This window comes from Haliotis rubra, unplaced genomic scaffold, assembly GCF_003918875.1.
Source record: "Haliotis rubra isolate DU_JTF1 unplaced genomic scaffold, ASM391887v1 Scf367, whole genome shotgun sequence".
Taxonomy (NCBI): Eukaryota; Metazoa; Mollusca; class Gastropoda; order Lepetellida; family Haliotidae; genus Haliotis; species Haliotis rubra.
The window spans coordinates 358,398-379,986 of NW_025767043.1; the positions used below are offsets into that span (position 1 = coordinate 358,398).

Below are 21,589 nucleotides of genomic sequence, written 5' to 3' on the forward strand. Positions count from 1 at the left end.
CCTCAAGGAGGCATTCAAACATTCAATGTCTAATGTCGTCTGAAGCTGAGGGAAGCCCTTGTGGAACAGATGGGAGGTGAGTATAATGATCATATTGTATTAACACTACTTTCTACTCAGATCATTGTATGCACAGTACCCTTATACACTGGAGGGCGGTGGTGTAGCTTAGTGGTTAAAGCGTCCGCTCGTCATGCTGAAGACACGGGTTCGATTCCCCACATGGGTACATTTCTATGTCCCCCCGTCGTGTTATTGCTGGACTATTGCTAGAAACCATACTCACTAATTAAGTCACTGATACACTGAATTTATGTGCCATGCATTACATTTTTGTCTGCCGTATGACTTGTATTGGGTTGCTTCCCTTGCGTATACCGAAAACTGGTTCTGCTTCATGGACTTGAGTTCCATCAACGAAGTACACGTCACACCAAAACAGCATGCATGTAACCGTACCTGACATAGTAATCAGAGGAGCATCAAAATCAACTCACACACTTTGTCTTTTAACGTTTTTCTTTTACATGTGGCGACGATGTATTGTTACACTTGTATTAAGTGCCAATTACAGCTTATTTCAACATGTGCTTGTGTCGTTGAATCTTGAGGTCATACAAAAATTAAGATGTAAGATTGTTGCCATGCATGTCAAAAATGTTTAACATATTAAGGCTGATCGTGGTATTTTTCGCGACTGTTTTAAAAAGTGCGTGGGACATGTGATACTATGCTGTGTTTTTTCCAGCCCACATGGATCCATAGATTGTCTCTTGAGCCGACACCATAACAACCCCCAGCCTCACCTAGCCCGCTGGAGAACCTGCCCATGTGTGGGCAAGGAATAACTGACAGTGTTGCATGTAGTCAGATCACCTGACCACAAGCATATTTTGCAATGGTAATTTCAAAGTGCATTATAAACAGCAAAACAGAACAGATGTACATTATAATCAAAGAGATCAGTAGTTTATCATTGTTATGAATTTCTTATCAGCTTTCATTATTACCGATATTTAATTGAAATAAAACCACGATTGATGTTTGTACTTCCGACTTTGTATTTGTATTTCCCTACTGACATTGCAGGGCGAATTAATTAATGGAGCATCAATGTAAATAAGACAGCATTTGTTGCCGGGGTGAGTTAAAGATGGTGAGTGAGTGAGTTTAGTTTTACGCCGCACTCAGCAGTATTCCAGCTATATAGCAGCGGTCTGTAAATAATCGAGTCTGAACCAGACAATCCAATGATCAACAGCATGAGCATCGATCTACGCAATTTGGATACGATAACATGTGTCAACCAAGTCAGCGAGCCTGACTACCCGACCCGTTAGTCGGCTCTTACGACAAGCAATGGTCACTGAAGATCAATTCTAACCCGGATCTTCACGTGTGGGTGAGCTAAAGGTACTGTCAAACCTCGATTTGGGGAATTAGCTGGGAACTAGCCTTGAAACAAGAAAGTTGGGAACTGTGGGTTCCTTGGGTTTATTCAAGCAAGGGTGCTTAAGAAGGAATGACCTAAGATTATATACCTCACAGCTCTACTCGCTAATAGTTATAAACTTTCTCTAATGTTATAATTTCGAGATGTCTTCTCTGCACTGGCAAAGGTTACTACACGAAGTCCGTGGTAAGAAGATAATCTGGGTATTACCTAACAAGACTAGATTTTCACTATGGTGTAGCCACGGTCAAACCTGCGCCAGCTGGTAACAAAACAATCAGCGCTTGACCATGGCATTAACGACAGGAGTGAGTGAGTTTGGTTTTACGCCGCTTTTAGCAATATTCTAGCAATATCACGACGGGGGACACCAAAAATGGGATTCACACATTGTACCCATGTGGGGAATCGAACCCTGGTTTTCGGCTTGACGAGCGAACACTTTAACCTCCAGGCTACCCCACCGCCCCATTTACGACAGGAGAAAGTGGTGGTAAGATGGTAATCTGGACATTGTTCAACAACGGATGATTTAATTACAGCATGGCCGATGGTAAAACATGCACCCTCTGGGACGGGAATACTTATCTGATCTTGACGAAGGGATGTACAACTGACTCAGTATGGTTTTACGCCGTTTTAGCAATACTCCAGCAATATCACGGCGGGGGACACCAGAAATGGGCTTCACAAATTGTACCCATGTGGGGAATCGAACCGGGGCCTTCAAGGGATGTACATTGGAAGAAAGGCTGCTGTTGATACAGCTCACGAACTTCATCTGAGATTGATTTGCTTAAGACTGGCTTGGACGCGTTTGCTTATTGACTGTTGTTGCTCTTGACACGTTGTGGCTTAAACATGATGCACAGCGCCTTGCACATATACGGATTTCCTTTGTTGAGAATAATTTGAGAATAATATGAAAATGTATCGGGTAATATGTGCACTGTAATAATACGCCTGTGCATCGTGGAGCTTTTGTCATCAAAAGCTTTTTAAAAAGCATACGGTGACATTGATGTAACAGTGTTGAGCCAATCATAGCCTGCCAGATCAATAATGAGTTAGATGATTTGAAAAGTATGAAAAAACAGTTAACAATAAAAATAGCATTAAGCAAGAAAAACATTACTTACTGCAGACTCTCATCCATATAGACCTTAAAGCTACCCAACAGACGATAAACTCCACGTTGAAGGTATAGATGCGCCAACGCCAATTTCAAAATCACAAAGGTAGAAAAACAAAACGATTTAGCTATAAATGTGCTGGGACATGCTAATGTGTTGGTAAACCCTGTTCCAGAAAACATACCCTGGATCAATTTATTCCTGGTTGAAAAGGATGGCAAATTTCACTATAACTGGATCCAAAGTTTGAGCAGAATAGTGTACGAGCAATCAATCCATAAGGGACTGTAACATTTCAGCACACTATGTTTGTGTGGTTACAGTAGACGAGGTCGTTCAGAAGCACACAAAGACTGTCGAGGTGTTTGCCAAACTGCTATCCCAAAAGAGAATGAAAATATGCTAAATTTCAATAATCAGTCTAAACAAACGCCAGTGCCATACAGAACTTACGCCACTTTGAAATCCTTTTAAAGCAAATTGAGAAAACCGAACGCAAAGTTTCACGCATAAAACCCAAGAACACGAGGCTTGTGGATTTGTATATGCGGTTGTTCAGTAAAAAACAAATGCCCCCGTGATTTGCACCAGAAAAGTTCCCAGTATCCCTACACAAGAGAATAATCAGGGAAACTTGAACTAAAACTATATGCCTGTGTATGACAAGGGATTGATTTTTTGATTTAAACATATTTATTCAAGAGAATGGATTGGGTACAAGTTATGCCAACTTAGTGAAACCCTCTCCCATTTACAGTGCTTACATGCAAAAGTGAAACAAACTATATGTACCGGGATAGAAAGATATATTTAAAAAGGATATATACAATACAATGAATACGTGAATTATTTAGTTCATAAACATTATATCCAATTACTGAACCTTTTGGAGTTTGATATATATTTTTGAACTTCTTTAAAAATTTGAATATTGTCACTGTATGGAAGATCTGCACTGCCATTTAATAGTACGTCTAAGTTTGTTGGTGCTCTAATGTTACAAATTCTGCTAATATTTTGAAACATTTCCTGTCTGATATTAGAATACAAAGAAGATTCCATAAAATAATGATCAGAATTTTCACAGGTAAATTTACAATTACATTCGGGGTTCTTTGTAAGACCAATCCTATATAGATCACCATTTAATCTACTATTTGAATATCTTAGCTGGGTATGAATTACATTGAGTTTTCTATTACCAAATGAGAAATATCCTGATGCTTTTGTCTTACGCGAGCTTATATGCGATTTAAAACTTTTAAGGGAAACTGATTCTCTAAGATATAAAGGGAGATTATTCCAAAGTTGTGAAGATGATGGGGAAAATGATTGACTATAGAGATGTGTGCGGGAATAAGACAGGGAATGATCACGAATGTTTCTAAGATTATAATTGTCGTAGATTCAACAGTTTGAGGCATAAGATCAGAAAGGTAGGATGGAGCATTTTTGTTGTAGATATTATAGAATAAGGACAGTTTACGACATCTTCTTTCTTTTAACAATTGACAACCTGTTTTATACATAAGTGTCTCTATTCTGTACAAGATCTTTATCACATAATGCAGAGGAGCCGCACATATTTTGGCAATATAGTACCTATCCTGGCGTCTTTCAAACTGAAGAGGATATAATCATTTCATCATGCAAGCTATCTCAAAGACCGATGGAAACTTAACGTGCATTCCTACTACCATGGAAACATACATATCATGTTCTTTGAATGGATAAAAATTCATAGATAGTGCCCAATTTCTGTTCTCTAGACAGTTCAGTGCATGCCTATTTTTCTGGAACCGAACAAAGAATACATCCCTGAAGTGGACTTGGATTTCCCAATACATCTACATGGAGATCATAACAGTTATCCACTCGCTCCCCAACGAATGCTGGTTGATAGAGACTGTCTGTCTGAATATCAACAGAACTTCATGGGAATTAATAGGTTAGTCAATGTGGAAAAAATGTACCAAAACAAAATATATCAGTCATTTTCGCAATCTGCAGTCGTACATATCATTGGGGTTAAAATGGAAGAAAATACACAGAGTTCTTAAGTTTGATCAAAGTCTTTGGATGGGGCCATGCATAAGGCTGAACACAGATTTGAGAAAGCAGGCTGTCAGTGAGAGAGAGAACATCACAGCATAGTAAATGAGAAAGTATTGGGAAGATGAAAGATGAATTTGCTGGGGCTCCCATTGCAGAGGACGTCGGATTAAGACCTAAAATGTATTCCATGAAGAAAACTGATATGGTGAAATAAGAACGGCCATAAGTGTGAAGAAGTATGTTGTGAAAAAGTATATAAACACGAAAATACAAAGAGGCCCGACTCAATGACCAAACAGTCAAACACAAGATGAATACTTTGAGTGAGTGAGTGAGTGAGTGGGTTTAGTTTTACGCCGCACTCAGCAATATCCCAGCTATATGGCGGCGGTCTGTAAATAATCGAGTCTGGACCAGATAATCCAGCGATCAACAGCATGAGCATCGATCTGCGCAATTGGGAACCGATGACATGTGTCAACCAAGTCAGCGAAACTCACCACCCGATCCCGTTAGTCGCCTCTTACGACAAGCATAGTCGCCTTTTATGGCAAGCACATGGGTTGCTGAAGACCTATTCTACCCCGGATCTTCATTGGTCTAATACTTTGAGACGTGACAAGCATACTATATATGGGTTGCGGATGGACAAGACATCGTTGTTGTCATTGGATACAAAGAGATGGATTGCTGATGATAGTATAACTGCTTATGCATATGGGTATCGTTGGGAACAATGAGCAACTCTCCTGGCACAAGTCCCTCGCCTGGTCCATCCTTATGGTAATACAAAAAATTGGTTCACCTTCTTTCATATTCATCCGGCTAATGTTGTATGCTTTAATGGACAAAACTGGATCAGTTGCACGGCGTTGACTTCTCTCTAGGCCACTGACTTGGTATAAATATCTTAAACTAACTCTATCTAGGAGTTCTCATTCTTTACCCCTTAGTGGTACAGATGACTCAGAAGTCACAGATTACATTTTAATGGCATTGGATGGTTTCTTACCATTTGATTAAGTTACTTCGTTGTTTGACACAACTTCCTGGAATCGTACCACCCATTTTGTCTATCTTTTATTAGGCGTCACCATCCTCTGTGCATACTGATACCCAAACAAATGTTCCAGTATAAACCTTAGCCTCTGCAACTAGTTTTTGTATTGCTCCTTTGACTTTCCAATATCTATGTTGGATGTAGTAAACTTTATCCACTATTAAATAATACCATTTTCCTTTAATACAACCATTTGCACTAAAGTTCACGTAAGTGCATAACAATGACAACAACTACCTCAGAGCAAACTATTGATTAGAAAGAATTACCGATAGATTTATACAGCATCCTTAATGTCATACCATTCATAAACATGTACCTATTGGTCTGCAGTTTTAAGCAGATTATGTATCTGGGCTCCTAGTTCGATGAACAAAGAACTCAGCCAAAAGATGTACCTTCGTTTATGATAATGGTTTATCTCATAACAATCTAACGAACGAAGTGGAGTTAATAACTGAAGTGATTGACGTTTGTAACACGGTTATCTCTTCAAAAATGTCTGCCCTTCATAAATGTACGTGGTGACGTCAGCTATCAAACACACTCAACTACCTTGGGTCCACATAGCTTTCGGTCATGTCAGCCGTGCCGATTTACACATGTCAGAGTGGTATACAAAGTCCATAATCCAGACTACCAGTTCTAAGACTTCCATTTTGTGGAAGCCGCTGTGACTGAGCCAGTCAGATGGACGTTCTCACCTTTATAAACTACCTTCATGATTCAAACTTTGTCATCAGCAAATTTCAGAGAGTATTGTTCTTTCATGATAAATGAATAACTAAAGGTGTTACCTGAAAAAATTACAAATTTTATTTGTTTTCCTAACGCTTTACACAATGAGTCGCTGATTCATAAATAGGTGATAGCAGATCCCCTGAATGTGCCTAAATGTTGAAGGGTGTGTGTGGGGTGTGTGTGGTGTGTGTGTGCGTGTGGTGGTGGTGGTGGTGGTGTGTGTGTTGAGCAGTAAAGTCGGCCATTTTGACGGTCGACTACACTGTCAAAGTGAAATTCATCAGTACGTTTTCACTGCAAACAGATTATACATGTTCATCGATTTGCCATTGAAGTGCCCTGAATTAATATGTTTTATCAATGGGACAGGCGGGCTGACAGGCTATTTCTTTATCTATTTACTCTTGTTTTATCAATGAGACACACGCAGGAATGTTCTATTGTATAGGCAAAGGGCTTAGCAGTTTGGTCGACCGTCAAGTCCTTCAAGATGGTTAGCACGCCCCACAGCTCGGTCAACACAATACCCTTTTAAGCGTCTTTAAAGCTATATTCCACGATGAAGTACTTGGCTCCACGTCCATGTATTTGTGATAGAAATGTCTACAGAGTTGTGTTGTCGTGCTTAATTTATACATTTCATATCAAGAATTATTGTATGCAATAATTACTACATAATACACATTCTATTGTGTTTCTCCACATACTGTAGACAGAAGCTAGCCCTGATGTGATATGGTAGGTTCCAGAAGTTTCGGCGTAATGAGGTCACACACCTGTGTCATGAGGTCATAGATCCCAGAATAGTCCATGCCTCTGTGCAATGAGGTCACGCACCTGTGTCATGAGGTCATAGATTCCAGAATAGTCCATGCCTCTGTGCAATGAGGTCACACACCTGTGTCATGAGGTCACAGATTCCAGAATAGTCGATGCCTCTGTGCAATGAGGTCAAACACCTGTGTCATGAGGTCATAGATCCCAGAATAGTCGATGCCTCTGTGCAGTGAGGTCACACACCTGTGTCATGAGGTCATAGATCCCAGAATAGTCGATGCCTCTGCAGGGTAAGTACAAGGTCACACACACCTACATAATGAGGTCATGCTTTTAGATGATTCCCTACTTCTGCATAGTTAGGTCATCCAGGTGTTTAATTAGGTCACCGAGGTGCATCATCAAAAAACTAAATGGCCGGACTTTTCTGCTCAACACCTCCCCCTACAACACCTAAAAGTGGGAGTTATGATGAATCTCAACAACAACGTTAACTGTGGCCCTGTAACTTCAACATAAGTATGAGTGAGTGAGTTAAAATTCGGCACATCGGCAATATAACCTTATACAGCAATAAAAAAGTATGAAATATATTTAAAGGTTATAATATCCTGCCGTCAAAGGACAGTACATGGCATTTTATTTAAAACTAGTTAGGGAGCAAATAAAATAGTAAACTGTTAAGTGACAATTCAAAAATGTGATATTGATCGCCAGCACCGGAAGGTAGGTCACCATACCATCAACATAAGTATGTTCGTCAAGTGACACAAAGATAACAGCAATCCTGCGACGTGCTGTGCTCATGCCAATGTATTTCTGTCTCCTCCGCTTAAAACAGTAACACATAACAGCTGTTGCCAGTTACAGACCCATGACACATAGAATTTTACATACAGGACGACGACACAAGTCCCAAGACAGTGACGTCCAGTACGAACAATGTCGGGACAGATGTGGTTGGTATTGCAGTGGACGTAGATGACGAGGAAGATGTAGATGTAGTGGCCATTTCAATTAGCTTGGGGATGATGTCAAGGATGAAGGATGGATAGTGGTCAAACAAGTAGAAGTAACACTTCCTGTTAGTGTTCAACATCGCATGCGTCCTGGCAAAGAGGACACCCGGTACTACGAAGCTGGGGTCACCGTATGTTCCAAGTACCTGTTCTTGAGGCAGTGACTGGTCAGGTGGTGGTCGGGGGTAGGTGTACTCCACGCTGACGATGGTATTGATGGATGGAGTGCTAGCTCCTAATGACAGTGATGTAACTGTTGGGAGGATATCTGTATCATACTCCTTCTGCTTGAACATGTCGGTAGCGTATGTGTAATTATTTGCCATGTCAAATGCTTGAGCGCGCGTCAGCAAGAGTCCCCCTTCGTTGCTGTTGGCCCCTACCATAACGTCGATGTCCTTGATACACGTGGTATTTAAGAATGTGATGTCTCTCATTAAGACCTTGGGATCGTCTTTGACAAAGATCCCATCAATGGTGGGGACCCACGTGTACTGCATGAGCTCGTAGGTCATCCACCATCCAAAATTGGAATAGGCTAATACTCTCGTACTTTCAGTCTGATGTAATTTTTTGTACTTAAAAATCCGAATATTTCCAGTCGTACTCAATGGTGACGACTATAACGTTACCTTTTGTCACCAATTGCCAAGGCGCGTACAAAGAAGCGGATCCATAAACAAATCCTAACCCGTCAATCCAGACCAACGGTGGGTGCCGTTGTTTAAACGTCGCGTGGACGTTGAATATATGCAACCCATTGACATGTTGCACATCGACGTGAAGCTGGGTCCCAGGGCTAACTGGTGGTGTCATCAGAAGTGACCTGTCTTTAACAGGTTCGACGCCGGGGCGCTTTTAAGCCCGATTTAACCCGATTTACTGCAGTTTATCACGCTGCGGGTACTTGTTATGTTTCGTACATCGACCACTGGGTTTGGTTGTTACTATGGATTGAAAGCTCTGTGCCCTGGCTTTCACGTCATGTGCAACGCGTGCGGGTGTCGTCACGTTTTCTCACCCTTAAACCCACCCGAAGCTATGCCCCATGCACGTGACGGGAACCAAAACAGCTCAGATTTGATATCACAAGGGGTTGGATCTCTGCATCCCGCTTGCACTTATTGTCTCACACCCGGAGAAAGAAACATATGCACGCATATCATATATGAAAATGTTGCCACGTGCATTAAGCACCTGCGATTGTCACGAGGTCGACGTGGGTCACCTGGTTGGACGTCCACGTCCATTTGACCATCTGTTATAGACATGTCTTTTTACCAAGAAAAGAGCCTTGTTGGGCGAGCATCTTTTAAACGTCGCGTGGACGTTGAATATGCACAACCCATTGACATGTTGCACATCGACGTGAAGTTGGTTCACATGGCTAACTGGTGGTATCATCAGAAGTGACCTGTCTTTAACCGGGGCGCTTTTAAGCCCGATTTACGGCAGTTTTTCACGCTGCGGGTACTTGTTATGTTTCGTACATCGACCACATGTCTTTGTTACCCCCCGTGTCTTAGCTTTCACGTAATGTGCGACACGGCAGGTGCCGTCACGTTTTCCCACCCTTAAAGCCACCCGAGGCTAAGCCCCAATGCGTGTGACGGGATTAAAAACAGCTCATATTTGATAACACCCAGGTTTGATCTGTGCATTACACAACCAATCAACGATTGGCTCTTTCAGTCGTAATTTCCGCCACTTGGTTTTTTGTTTTTGTTTTTTTTATTTACCATTTTTTTACTTGTTTATAGGTACAGTACATTTGGTCAACGTATGACATTGATAGTTACAATTGTGCTGATATACAAGATTACAAGAGCAATCAATGATATTTCTATAAAAAAGTCTGCAAATGGCATCAGATACCATGATGCCATATGTATGGGTATGGGTATGGGTATGGGTATGGGTATGGGTATGTGTGTGTGTGTGTGTGTGTGTGTGTGTGTGTGTGTGTGTGTGTGTGTGTGTGTGTGTGTGTGTGTGTGTGTGTGTGTGTGTGTGTGTGTGTGTGTGTATACATACGTACGTATGTATATGTATGTATGTACGTATGTGTATGTATGTATGTACGGGTACGTATATGTGTGTATGTATGTAGATACGTATGAATGTACAGGTGGATATGCATTCAATTTGTATCTATATGAAATAAGGATGACAGACAAAATCATTCATCCCGACACTTGGTTGGCTTCCATGTCTCACTCAGAAACTCTCGGATTAGGCATTACAATCAAAACATCAGAGCAAAGCTTGTGTGCCCCACCCAAACTGTGCAAACATGACATCAATCAAGGCTCAATTGAAGACAATGTTGTGAGTAAGAACTCACCATGAAGCTACTTTAGGAACGTATCTTGTGTGAAGGTAACCTTTGGTAACAAACAATAAGAATTAACTATCACAAAAACGTGTCTCCGTTCTCTCTCCACATGGAAATAAAGACAATACTAAGGCTAAACGCAGCGATGAAAACGTTTCATTTCATCCTTCCAGACAACATCAAACTAAGTGCAAACATGGCAAAATTGAGTTCGCCATCACACAAGGTGGAATTAAAGACAATACTAAGGCTAAGCGCAGCAATAAGAACGTTTAACATTCACCATCACGCCAGGTGGAATTAAAGACAAATTATCCAGGCTAGTTCGTAGACATTGAAAGCATGTGCCCCTCACCTGGGAACAATACTGCCAATGCCTCGGCCGGCCGACTGAATGTATAGAAACTTGAACTAAGTGTAGGAAATCACTTGTGCCAAGGATTATATTTCAGTTTCACGTGCCCGATTTTTACACACGTTTACTCTCTTTATTTTACTAGTATTATTAGTTCTTTGTTTCGTGTTGTTTGTTTACGTTCTAACCTTCTTTGTATTGATGCTTTTAAGCTTTAAATTTATGTTATTGCGGTTTGGGTTAGTGATTTAGATTAAAGAGAGAAAGACTTACTGCCTTTTCACGTTAATTTTATGTTATACCGGTTTGGGGTTAGTGGTTTAGTTTAGAGAGAGACGATGTCAACTTGTACTTTTATTTTTGCATTCTCCATTTGTATGACCAACATGATAAGGACAAAGCATGTGTGCAACACAGTCATATATATCCACATGGATAACCATAGCTCACGAATTCAATAACCAAACAATTACACAATGGACAGATAATTCAAACATATCAGCACAAATAAAGGATAACAAACATGAAACCTGGAAGGATACAAGTTTGATTTCAAAGTCTGATTGCTGTGAAGGCGTAGTTGGGTCTACGTAGGAAGGTCGTCGTGGTAGATCAGATCTCTGTGATTTCTTCAGGTACTGTTGATAATGGCAGTGGAACTGCTTTATGTGATGAACAACACATACTACACTTTACATCAACATGCATAACAAACGTCAGAAAACGTCAATGTCCGTCTGGGATGTCATGCCCTCGCGTCTACCCATCAATTGGGTGCCTCACATATATAGCTGCAGACACTACAGCAATAGACCTCTCCTTTTCCATATGCCACACCTTAGGGAATTGCAAATATTTGACACGGCAAATCATGCACAGTTTCCGCCAAGTCGCCTCTGAGCCACTGCCGAGACTCGAACTGGTTTGGGTGCGCCAGCTACCATTTTCCACCCTCGCCTCTCCTCTAAGGGTCGCCCCTGCACTCCAATGCAACACCAGCATTTCGTCCTGCTTCCAGCAGAAAATCACCACCGTTTGCGCTTGCTTACTGCCAAGTCGCCTCTGAGCCACTGCCGAGACTCGAACTGGTTTGCCTTCACCACCATCGCCTTTACTCTAAGGGTGGCCCTTTCACCCCCTATGCAACACCAACATTTGAACTTGCTTCAAGCAAAGTCGCATTTGAGCCACCTGTCAAGACTCAATCTGTTTCAGTTCTGTTACACCATGGTCGTCTGTACATCGAACATCTTCGGGAGAACGAATGGTGAATAGCATGAGCAACGTCAAGCGCCGTTACACAAGCTAAGCACCAAGTCAACCAAGTGCTTGATCATGGTGGAGGTCGGAATTATCTCTCTATGCACTACCATCTTTTCCGACACGTTTGAATGGTAGACTTTCGCCTGAGAGTACTATGCATTTTAAAAAGTTAATAAATACTTTATTTGAAGAGTTAGAAAAACGCCGTTTTGCATGCATTTAATGGGCTTTCTGGCAATATAAGCCAATTTGACTTCTGTCTTTGGAAACAAGAGTTATATAGGATTTTCTGCAGAAGTATAGCAAAAAATGACGATTTTCTTCTAACAAATTGTGCAATATATATTTCAATGTTCAGGGTAGATCAAATCTGACGTCAAAAGCGCTTTCTAATGATATCACTACAGGTATGTTGCAGATAGGTATAACGGATTTAGAAGCAAACAAAGACGCGATGAGGCAAAGCCTGAACAAAGGCCCATTTGAAAGGCCGCGGACACAAGAAGCGGCGGTATAAACCGACGTGTGTAACGTCTGAGCTCAGCGTCGCACATGTCCGTGTTATACGTTGTTTTTTGGAAGCGTACTTTCGAGGGATTTCGACTGCAGTAGACATATTGAAAATCGGACCGTGGACATAGAAAATATATCCGAAGTGAACATCCGCTGATGGCGGAAGTGACACGGACACCAGAAGCAGCGGCAACTTCAGGTGTGTGTAGCACTTTTGCAAGATATTGCACATGTACGTGTTATACATCGTTAGAAGGGCATTTGAAATGAAGGATCGATCGACGGGTATAGAAAGTATAGCGGAACTGAACATGCGCTGATGGCGGAGGTTACACGGACACCAGAAGCGGTGGCAACTTCAGATATGTGTAGGATTTTACCAGTGGTGCCTCCATCCCAACAGCGGGGAGGACAACATGGACACAATAATCAGGTAATTCATGATCAACTTCGCTACATCGAACGGTATACTATATATCTGACTTTCCTCAACGATTTCCCGTTTATCAACAATGTTGTTATCTGAACTTACTGTTCACACAGCTTGGTGTTTAGTTGTTTAACACTGCACTCAGTGGTATTCAAACAATATGGCTGCGCACAGCTTGGTAATGAGACGTATATGAGTGTGGGGAGTAATTTCGAGTAGGATTCTGATCATGTATTCATATCGTGTTATATATCCTGGTTGTGCAGTATCTGCACCATCCGTCTGCAGGGGTGGGCGTTGGTGTCATGTGTCACGTCACCTGTAATCTTACAACTGCCTGAGCAAGATATCGTCGCTGGGCAGTGTGCAGCTAATCAAGTGCAAGGTATATCTAGATACTATGGCATCCTAGAAGGGATAAAAAACAAGCAAAAGTGGCATAATTAACCAACTGCGACAATGCGACAAAGCGAAAACGAGACAACGCGAGATTTTGGTAGCGCGGCTAATGTGACAGTGTGAGGTCTTGTGCAAAGAGCACAGGTCACACAAAAGTTGAAACGTTGGTGAGCGACAGGCAAGTGAGTCTATCCATAAAATGTCTCTGTTCATCCAGCAGTGAATGGGTACCCGGTGGGATAAGTGATACCGGATTACAAGCAGCATAGGTTTTCCGAAGTAATAATGTTGATGCTTTATTCACGTATTCCGGAGAAATAATATGTTAACGCCTTGAACATGCACACGTGCTTGAAAACAGGCGTTTTATAAATAGCCATGATTATTAGTGGATACTACAAGATGTTGCTCGGAAACTCGGCATGACTATATTGAACAAAGTAGATGATACTCAATTGTTGTATTTATAAAATTGTTGTATTTAAACAAGGTGGTGGACTTTCAAAAAATGAAAAATGGTTTATTGGCTCTGAAAGACTGGAATCTGTTTCCTATTACAAATATCTCGGTATAGTGTTTTTATGCCGGAACCTGTTTTAAAAAGCTTGTGAGGTTCTGTGTAAACAAGCCGAGAAGCGTTATATCCTATCAAAAAAATTATATGTCCATTTAAATCTTTTTCCCCAGATACATTCCTTTGAGTTTTGATGGCAAATTTCAACCAATTTGCTCAACGGCTCAGAAATTTGGGGAACAATGTATCGTAAAAACATTGAAAAAGTCAACTCTAAGTTTCGTAAGTGCGTCATAGGAGTTGGTTATCGCTCTTCTAATAAAGCTTTTTGAGCGGAATGTGGAAGATATCCACTTCATGTCAATTATAAAACAAGAGTTATATCATACTGGTTACGACTACTCAGTCAGCCAGCCACAAGACATTCTAAACGTTGCTACAAATATGATGAACAATCTATGAAGATACTAACTGGACCTCTTCAGTTAGAACATTGTTATTTTAATACGGTTTTGCATATGTATGGATCGACCAAACAGTTGGAGATCCACGTTCTTAAAGCTATTCAAACAACATAGTATGATATGGGCACGAATATAATATTCCGTTTATTACCGAAGTCGTCAAATTGAGGAAAATAAACCCCAATCTACTTTCAAATACAGACTGGCTCAGCGCCGCCGCATGTAGAACGCAACGTCACCGAAGAAACGTGACGTCATAGCCATGTTCATGACGTCACGTCACCACGACACAAAAGTGATATTTTGCCCTAGGGCATCGCATGAAAAATATGAACCCCGATATGTTCGCCCTCGTAGGTAATAATTAAAAGTATTATCCTCCATGCAACTCCGCAGATCCCTCACAAAATTTAGATGTGGCATCAGTAAACTGTATGTACAAACCTATAGAAGATCCAAAGATGATGATATTAAAATGCCCTGCTTATTCTGATTTACGCATCAGGTATATACCCCAATACCATTGTGTAAATCCCAACATACAGAAGTTTGTAAATTTACTTAATACGCAAAATGTAGATGTTATTTTACGCCTAGCCATATTTGTAAACAAAATCCATAACGTTTCATGATGATTATAAATACCAGTGTACTTCTCATGCGTAAAATAACATTTGCATTTTGGGTATTAAGTCAATTTACAAACTTCTGTATGTTGGGATTTACACAATGGTATTGGGGTATATACCTGATGAAATAGATTAATGACTTCCAAACTTGAAAAAATAGAAGCCCAGTCCAGAAGGGATAATTTGATATTTTTGGGAATAAAGGACAATGTGGACGAAAAATGAAAAGAAAGTGAGGAGAAAACCAGAAACTTTGAGACAGGCGAGGAAAGTTTTAGGAGAGTATTTCAAAGATTATCGTAGTAGAGGAGATGATTGCTACATAATCATATCATATGATAAACTGATCATTAATGGCTCTGTGTTTGAATACGACTGGTCTGAGAAGACTATAGTGGAAATCGGGAAAAGACACCACCCCCTGTCCTCCGAGAGCCGGCTCCCACCCTACAGCTCCGATGCGAGTTCCCCCAGGAGAGGGGACAGCACCGACACGAACAGACGACACAGAGACGCAGACCCGCCCCGAGATGCGCGTGAGAGACTCAGCTCACAGCGGGACTCAGACAGATAGGAGGATGGTCGAGGCCATACACATTTACAAGCTACGTACAATGATAATCTTAACATTGATGAACAAACTCATGAAACTCGTATCCTAATTCCTTTATCTTTCTTGTCTTGGAATATTAATGGGTTATATTCTAAAATCTATAGCCTCAATTTTCTAAATGATTATGATGTCTTTGCACTCATCGAAACGTGGGCAAAAAATGCTACCGATTTTGAACACATTTTTCCAGATCACATATGCCATCAATGTGTACGGGAGCGGCTGCACCAAGTGGGTAGATACAGCGGAGGTATCGCTGTTTACATTAGGAGGTCAGTGTCAACACTATTCACCCGCATCCACAGTGAGTGGACAGACTGCGTCTTCTTCCTGACTGATGTACCCACCCAGTGTAACATCCTTGGCTTTGTGTACGTGCAAGATGCTACAACTACAGCAGCTAACTCTTGGGATTGTACGGGTATTGAACTTTTAGAGGACAAGTTACTTTGTCTTATTAGAGAATACCATACAGCTATATTTACACTTTTCGGTGATATGAACTCTCGTGTTGGTAGAGAGCAGTGCTTTTTTGAAAATGATAATGTTTCTTATCTTATAATTGATGCACAGGATTATGACTCTGACAGTTTTAATATATTAAGAAATTCACGAGGGGGAAACAACTTTTGGATATCTGTAGAAATATGAAAATACCTCCCTCTAGTTGTTGACATGACAAGACCACGTGACCCCACACGAGCGCGTGCAACATGCATTCAGTCTCACGCCGCTCATCAAATACACAAGTACACGTGGCGAACAGAACATAGGGGTAAGTTCTCCGATATATTAAAGCAATCCCTTACTTATTTCTCCCAACAATTTGATGATAGTATACATGTTAGTATAGACTGCTCTAGAATCCATCCAGACTTTGTTTAGATATTGTTTTACACATGCAGACATAAATGTTACTACACAGCATTTACAATCAACACAAACAGAAGTAACAACCAGCCCAGATGGTTGGATGAAGACTGTGAGAGATCGAAACGACATAAATATGCACTCCTTGATACATTTAGTGTTACAAACGACCCAGCACATTGCAAGCAATACCTCGATGCTAAAAAAGAATTTAAAGCCCTATGTAAACAGAAAAAAACTACTTTTGAAAACAATATAGCGGAGGAAATTGCAAACGCAGCAAACGGTAAATCATGCAAAGAGTTCTGGAAGTCAATCAAGAAGTATTGTAACACTGCCAGCAAACAAACAAACATCACTCCAGATAACTGGTACAAACACTTTAGTAACCTCTTTGATCCTCAAACAGATTGCACACAGTTTGATGTACATGTACGAACATTTCTTGAAAACCATGACGTTGTTAATTGTGAACAAGGTAGAGACTGTGACGATATCTTGGGTGACGAGATCTCATATGATGAAATCTTGAATGCAGTTAAGAATCTGAGAAATGGTAAATCCCCCGGGGCTGATGGTATTCCGACGGAGGCCATTAAGGAAACTTGTTTGATATTATTACCTTTTTATAAACATTTTTTCAACGAGATTTTCAACACTGGTAATTTTCCAGATTCTTGGAACCTTGGTCTTATCGTTCCGTTACATAAAGCCGGGGATAGAGAGGATCCCAATAACTACAGGGGTATTGCTCTACTTGATATAATTAGCAAAGTATTCACAAGTATTCTAGATACACGTATAAAACTTTGGGCTTCAACACAGGATATCATTTCCTATTCGCAAGCAGGGTTTAGAGAAGACTACAGTACTATTAACCAAATATTTGTTCTAAATTCGATTATCCACAAGTAAGGAAAAAACGTGGAAAATATTACTGTATTTTTGTTGATTTTAAAAATCTTTTGATACCGTTGACAGAAACAAGCTCCTATATATATATACTTCTCGACAATGGTCTACATGGTAAAATTAGCACTATTTTACGTTCAATGTATACTCATGCAAAAGCAGCTGTTAGATGTACGAAGTACAGTATGACTGAAATATTTAACCCAGTGACTGGAGTACGACAAGGTTGTATCTTATCTCCAGTCCTATTTATTATGTACATTGATGAACTAGTTAACGCCATCATAAACAGCGACTATAGTCGCGCTTTTATTGATGAGACTATAAATGCACTGTCAATTCTTCTGTTTGCGGATGATGTCGCTATATTTGGAGACAGCGTTGTGAACCTACAGAATAGGATAGATATCTTAGAACAGTATTGTACGAAATGGGGATTGTCAATAAATACAAATAAGACAAAGGTCATAGTTTTTAAAAAAGGTGGTAGAATAGCAGAAAGAGAAAAATGGTCAATTGGAACAGAGAAACTAGAAACTGTCTCCTATTATAAGTATCTGGGATTAACGTTATCTTGTAGAAATGTATTCACAAAAGCTTGGTTTTTTGTGTGTAAGCAAGCAGAGAAAGCCTTATTTCCTATTAAGAAATTCATGTACAGATATAAAACAATTCCGTTCGATATATTTTTCAAAATCTTTGACTGTAAAATCCAACCTATATTATTATATGGAGCAGAAATTTGGGGATTTGTTATCCGCCATGGAATAGAAAAAGTACATTAAATTTTTTGTAAAAACGTTCTAAACGCTCTCGCACATCGAACAGGGCAGTTTTAGCCGAATTTGGAAGATACCCCTTACATGTAAATTATATGACACGAGATGTTTCGTTCTGGATACGTCTGCTTCGGCAACCAGACACACGTTACCCACGTTGCTCGTATGATATGTTGAAACGTTTATACGACAATGGAGATATTAACTGGGCTTCGGCAGTACGATCACTATTATTTCAACATGGCTTTGCTTATGTATGGATATATCAAAGTAGTGGAAACTGGGAATTGTTTTTAAATCTTTTAAAACAACTTTGTAAAGACATGTACTATCAAGAATGGACACAAGATATACGAAACTCAAAATCACTGCATATGTATTCTGCCTTTAAATCTGATATTGTTCCGGAATTGTATTTGATCGCACTCTCTTCGTTTACATCTGCGCAGAGTCTTAACAAAATTCAGATGCGGCTCCACCAATTTAAAAATAGTTTCGTATAGAAAATCTAAAGACAATGACATTAGTGTAGCTATGTGCGATTATTGTAAAAAATGTACCAGAAGATGAGTATCATGTGTTAATGAAATGTCCTTTATATGCAGCGGTAAGAACTCACTACATACCAAGTATCTATATCATGAACCCAAGTAAACAAAATGTGTACATATTCTAAATACTAAGAACCATAACATAATACTCCGTCTAGCAATTTTTGTAAACAAAATCATGTCCATGCGCTCTGTAAAAATTTAATCTAAGTTGTCATTTTGTACTATTGGCCTCATGGCCACATCTATGAAATAAACCTGTCTGTCTGTCTGTCTGTCTATATACCTGATGCGAACATTATTACTTTGGATAACCCATGCTGCTTTTAATCCGGTATCACTTATCCCACCGGGTACCCATTCACTGCTGGATGAACAGAGCACATTTTATGGACAGACTCACTTGCCTGTCGCTCACAGGCTTCCTTGTGCAACCAACGTTTTACTTTTTGTGTGACCTGTGCTCTTTGCACAAGACCACACACTGCCACATTAGCCGTGCTACCAAAATCTCGCGTTGTCTCGTTTTCGCTTTGTCGCATTGTCGCAGTTGGTTAATTATGCCACTTTCGCTTGTTTTTGTCCCTTCTAGGATGCCATAGTATCTAGATATACCTTGCACTTGATTAGCTGCACACTGCCCAGCGACGATATCTTGCTCAGGCAGTTGTAAGATTACAGATGACGTGACACATGACACCAACGCCCACCCCTGCAGACGGATGGTGCAGATACTGCACAACCAGGATATATAACACGATATGAATACATGATCAGAATCCTACTCGAAATAACTCCCCACACTCATATACGTTTCATTACCAAGCTGCGTGCCGCCATATTGTTTGAATATAACTGAGTGCAGTGTTAAACAACTAAACACCAAGCTGTGTGAACAGTAAGTTCAGATAACAACATTGTTGATAAACGGGAAGTCGTTGAGGAAAGTCAGATATATAGTATACCGTTCGATGTAGCGAAGTTGATCATGAATTACCTGATTATTGTGTCCATGTTGTCCTCCCCGCTGTTGGGATGGAGGCACCAGTGATAAATTCCACCTGGGGATATATACAGGGAGTGGAGAGGACCAGTAGGGACGGACAACCTTACTTTGGCTACTACGGAATCCCGTACGCGAAACCTCCAGTTGGAGATCTCAGATTCAGAAAACCTCAACCACATCCAGGAGTTTCTGACGTTTTTAATGCTTCGAGCCATGGACTGCCATGTCTCCAGCGATATTCCTTTCCAGCTATGAGTGAAGACTGTCTCACGTTGAATGTGTTCCTGCCAAATGCAACCGATGTATCGTCCAGGGTGCCAGTGATGGTATGGATTGACGGGTTAGGATTTGTGTATGGATGCGCTTCTTTGTACGAGCCTTGGCAATTGGTGACAAAAGGTGACGTTATAGTCGTCACCATCCAGTACAGACTGGGAATATTCGGATTTTTCAGTACAAAAAAACCCATCGCACCGGGAAACTACGGATTATGGGATCAACACCTGGCGCTCCAGTGGGTCAAGACAAACATTGAAGCTTTTGGCGGTGACAGCAACAACATCACCATCATCGGAGAATCTGCAGGGGCGGCGAGTGTGGCCTATCACGTGTTGTGCCCGGGGTCAAAGGGGCTGTTCCAGAGAGCAGTTCTACAGAGTGGAGCTGCCACATCTCTCTGGGCGATCAACAGAAATGATGAACTTACAGCAATAAGTTTTGGATATAATTTAGGTTGTCATGGTGGAGGTGGTGACGCAATGAGCAGACAAAGGGACATGGTAGACTGTATCAGGAAGACCGAAAGTACGAGAGTATTAGCCTATTCCAATTTTGGATGGTGGATGACCTACGAGCTCATGCAGTACACGTGGGTCCCCACCATTGATGGGATCTTTGTCAAAGACGATCCTCAAATCTTAATGAGAGACATCACATTCTTAAATACCACGTAAATCAAGGACATCGATGTTATGGTAGGGGCCAACAACAACGAAGGGGGACACTTGTTAACGCGCGCTATAGCATTTGACATGGCAAATAATTACACATACTCTACCGACATGTTCAAGCAGAAGGAGTATGACACAGATATCCTCCCAACAGTTACATCACTGTCATTAAGAGCTAGCACTCCATCCATCAATAACATCGCCAGCGTGGAGTACACCTACCCCCGACCACCACCTGACCAGCCACTGCCTCAGCAACAGGTACTTGGAACATACGGTGACCCCAGCTTCGTAGTACCGGGTGTCCTCTTTGCCAGGACGTATGCGATGTTGAACACTAACAGGAAGTGTTACTTCTACTTGTTTGACCACTATCCATCCTTCACCAGAGAAGTGGAAGGTATGAACCATGGAGTGGACAACAAACTCGGTTTGACCTGAATCCGGCCTTGCTCAAGAAGTTTGGCTACTCAGGGAACCTGACGTCAGAGGAGTATCAGCTGGCGGACACATTTGTTTCTTTCATTGCTGACTTTGCCAAGACTGGGTACGTAAGCATTATCATGTCATGGTTTTATTTCCACAATCGTGTAGGGTATATCATCAGCCATCTGTCCTTAATTGTAATGCGTTATAATAACAATACATATTTCTAAAAATACCGCGATACTTGTACATTCGCGCACACGAGGGGAATATCCATCAGTCTTTCAAAGTGGTTACTTTATTTTCACAGTAACCCCAACCCTGCTGTTGAAAAAAGCTTGG

At 40.9% G+C, this 21,589-nt stretch overlaps 2 protein-coding genes across 2 annotated transcripts in view; one reads left to right on the plus strand and one right to left on the minus strand.

Annotated features, from left to right (window-relative positions):
- The window catches only part of LOC124285712 (uncharacterized transporter slc-17.2-like), an 83,622-nt gene that overhangs the window by 57,882 nt on the left and 4,151 nt on the right, over nucleotides 1-21,589 (minus strand). The window lies entirely within an intron of this gene.
- On the plus strand, nucleotides 19,901-20,824 carry LOC124285713 (juvenile hormone esterase-like). The gene has a single exon (XM_046721990.1). It carries the CDS (start codon nucleotides 19,901-19,903, stop codon nucleotides 20,822-20,824), a length of 924 nt encoding a protein of 307 aa, XP_046577946.1.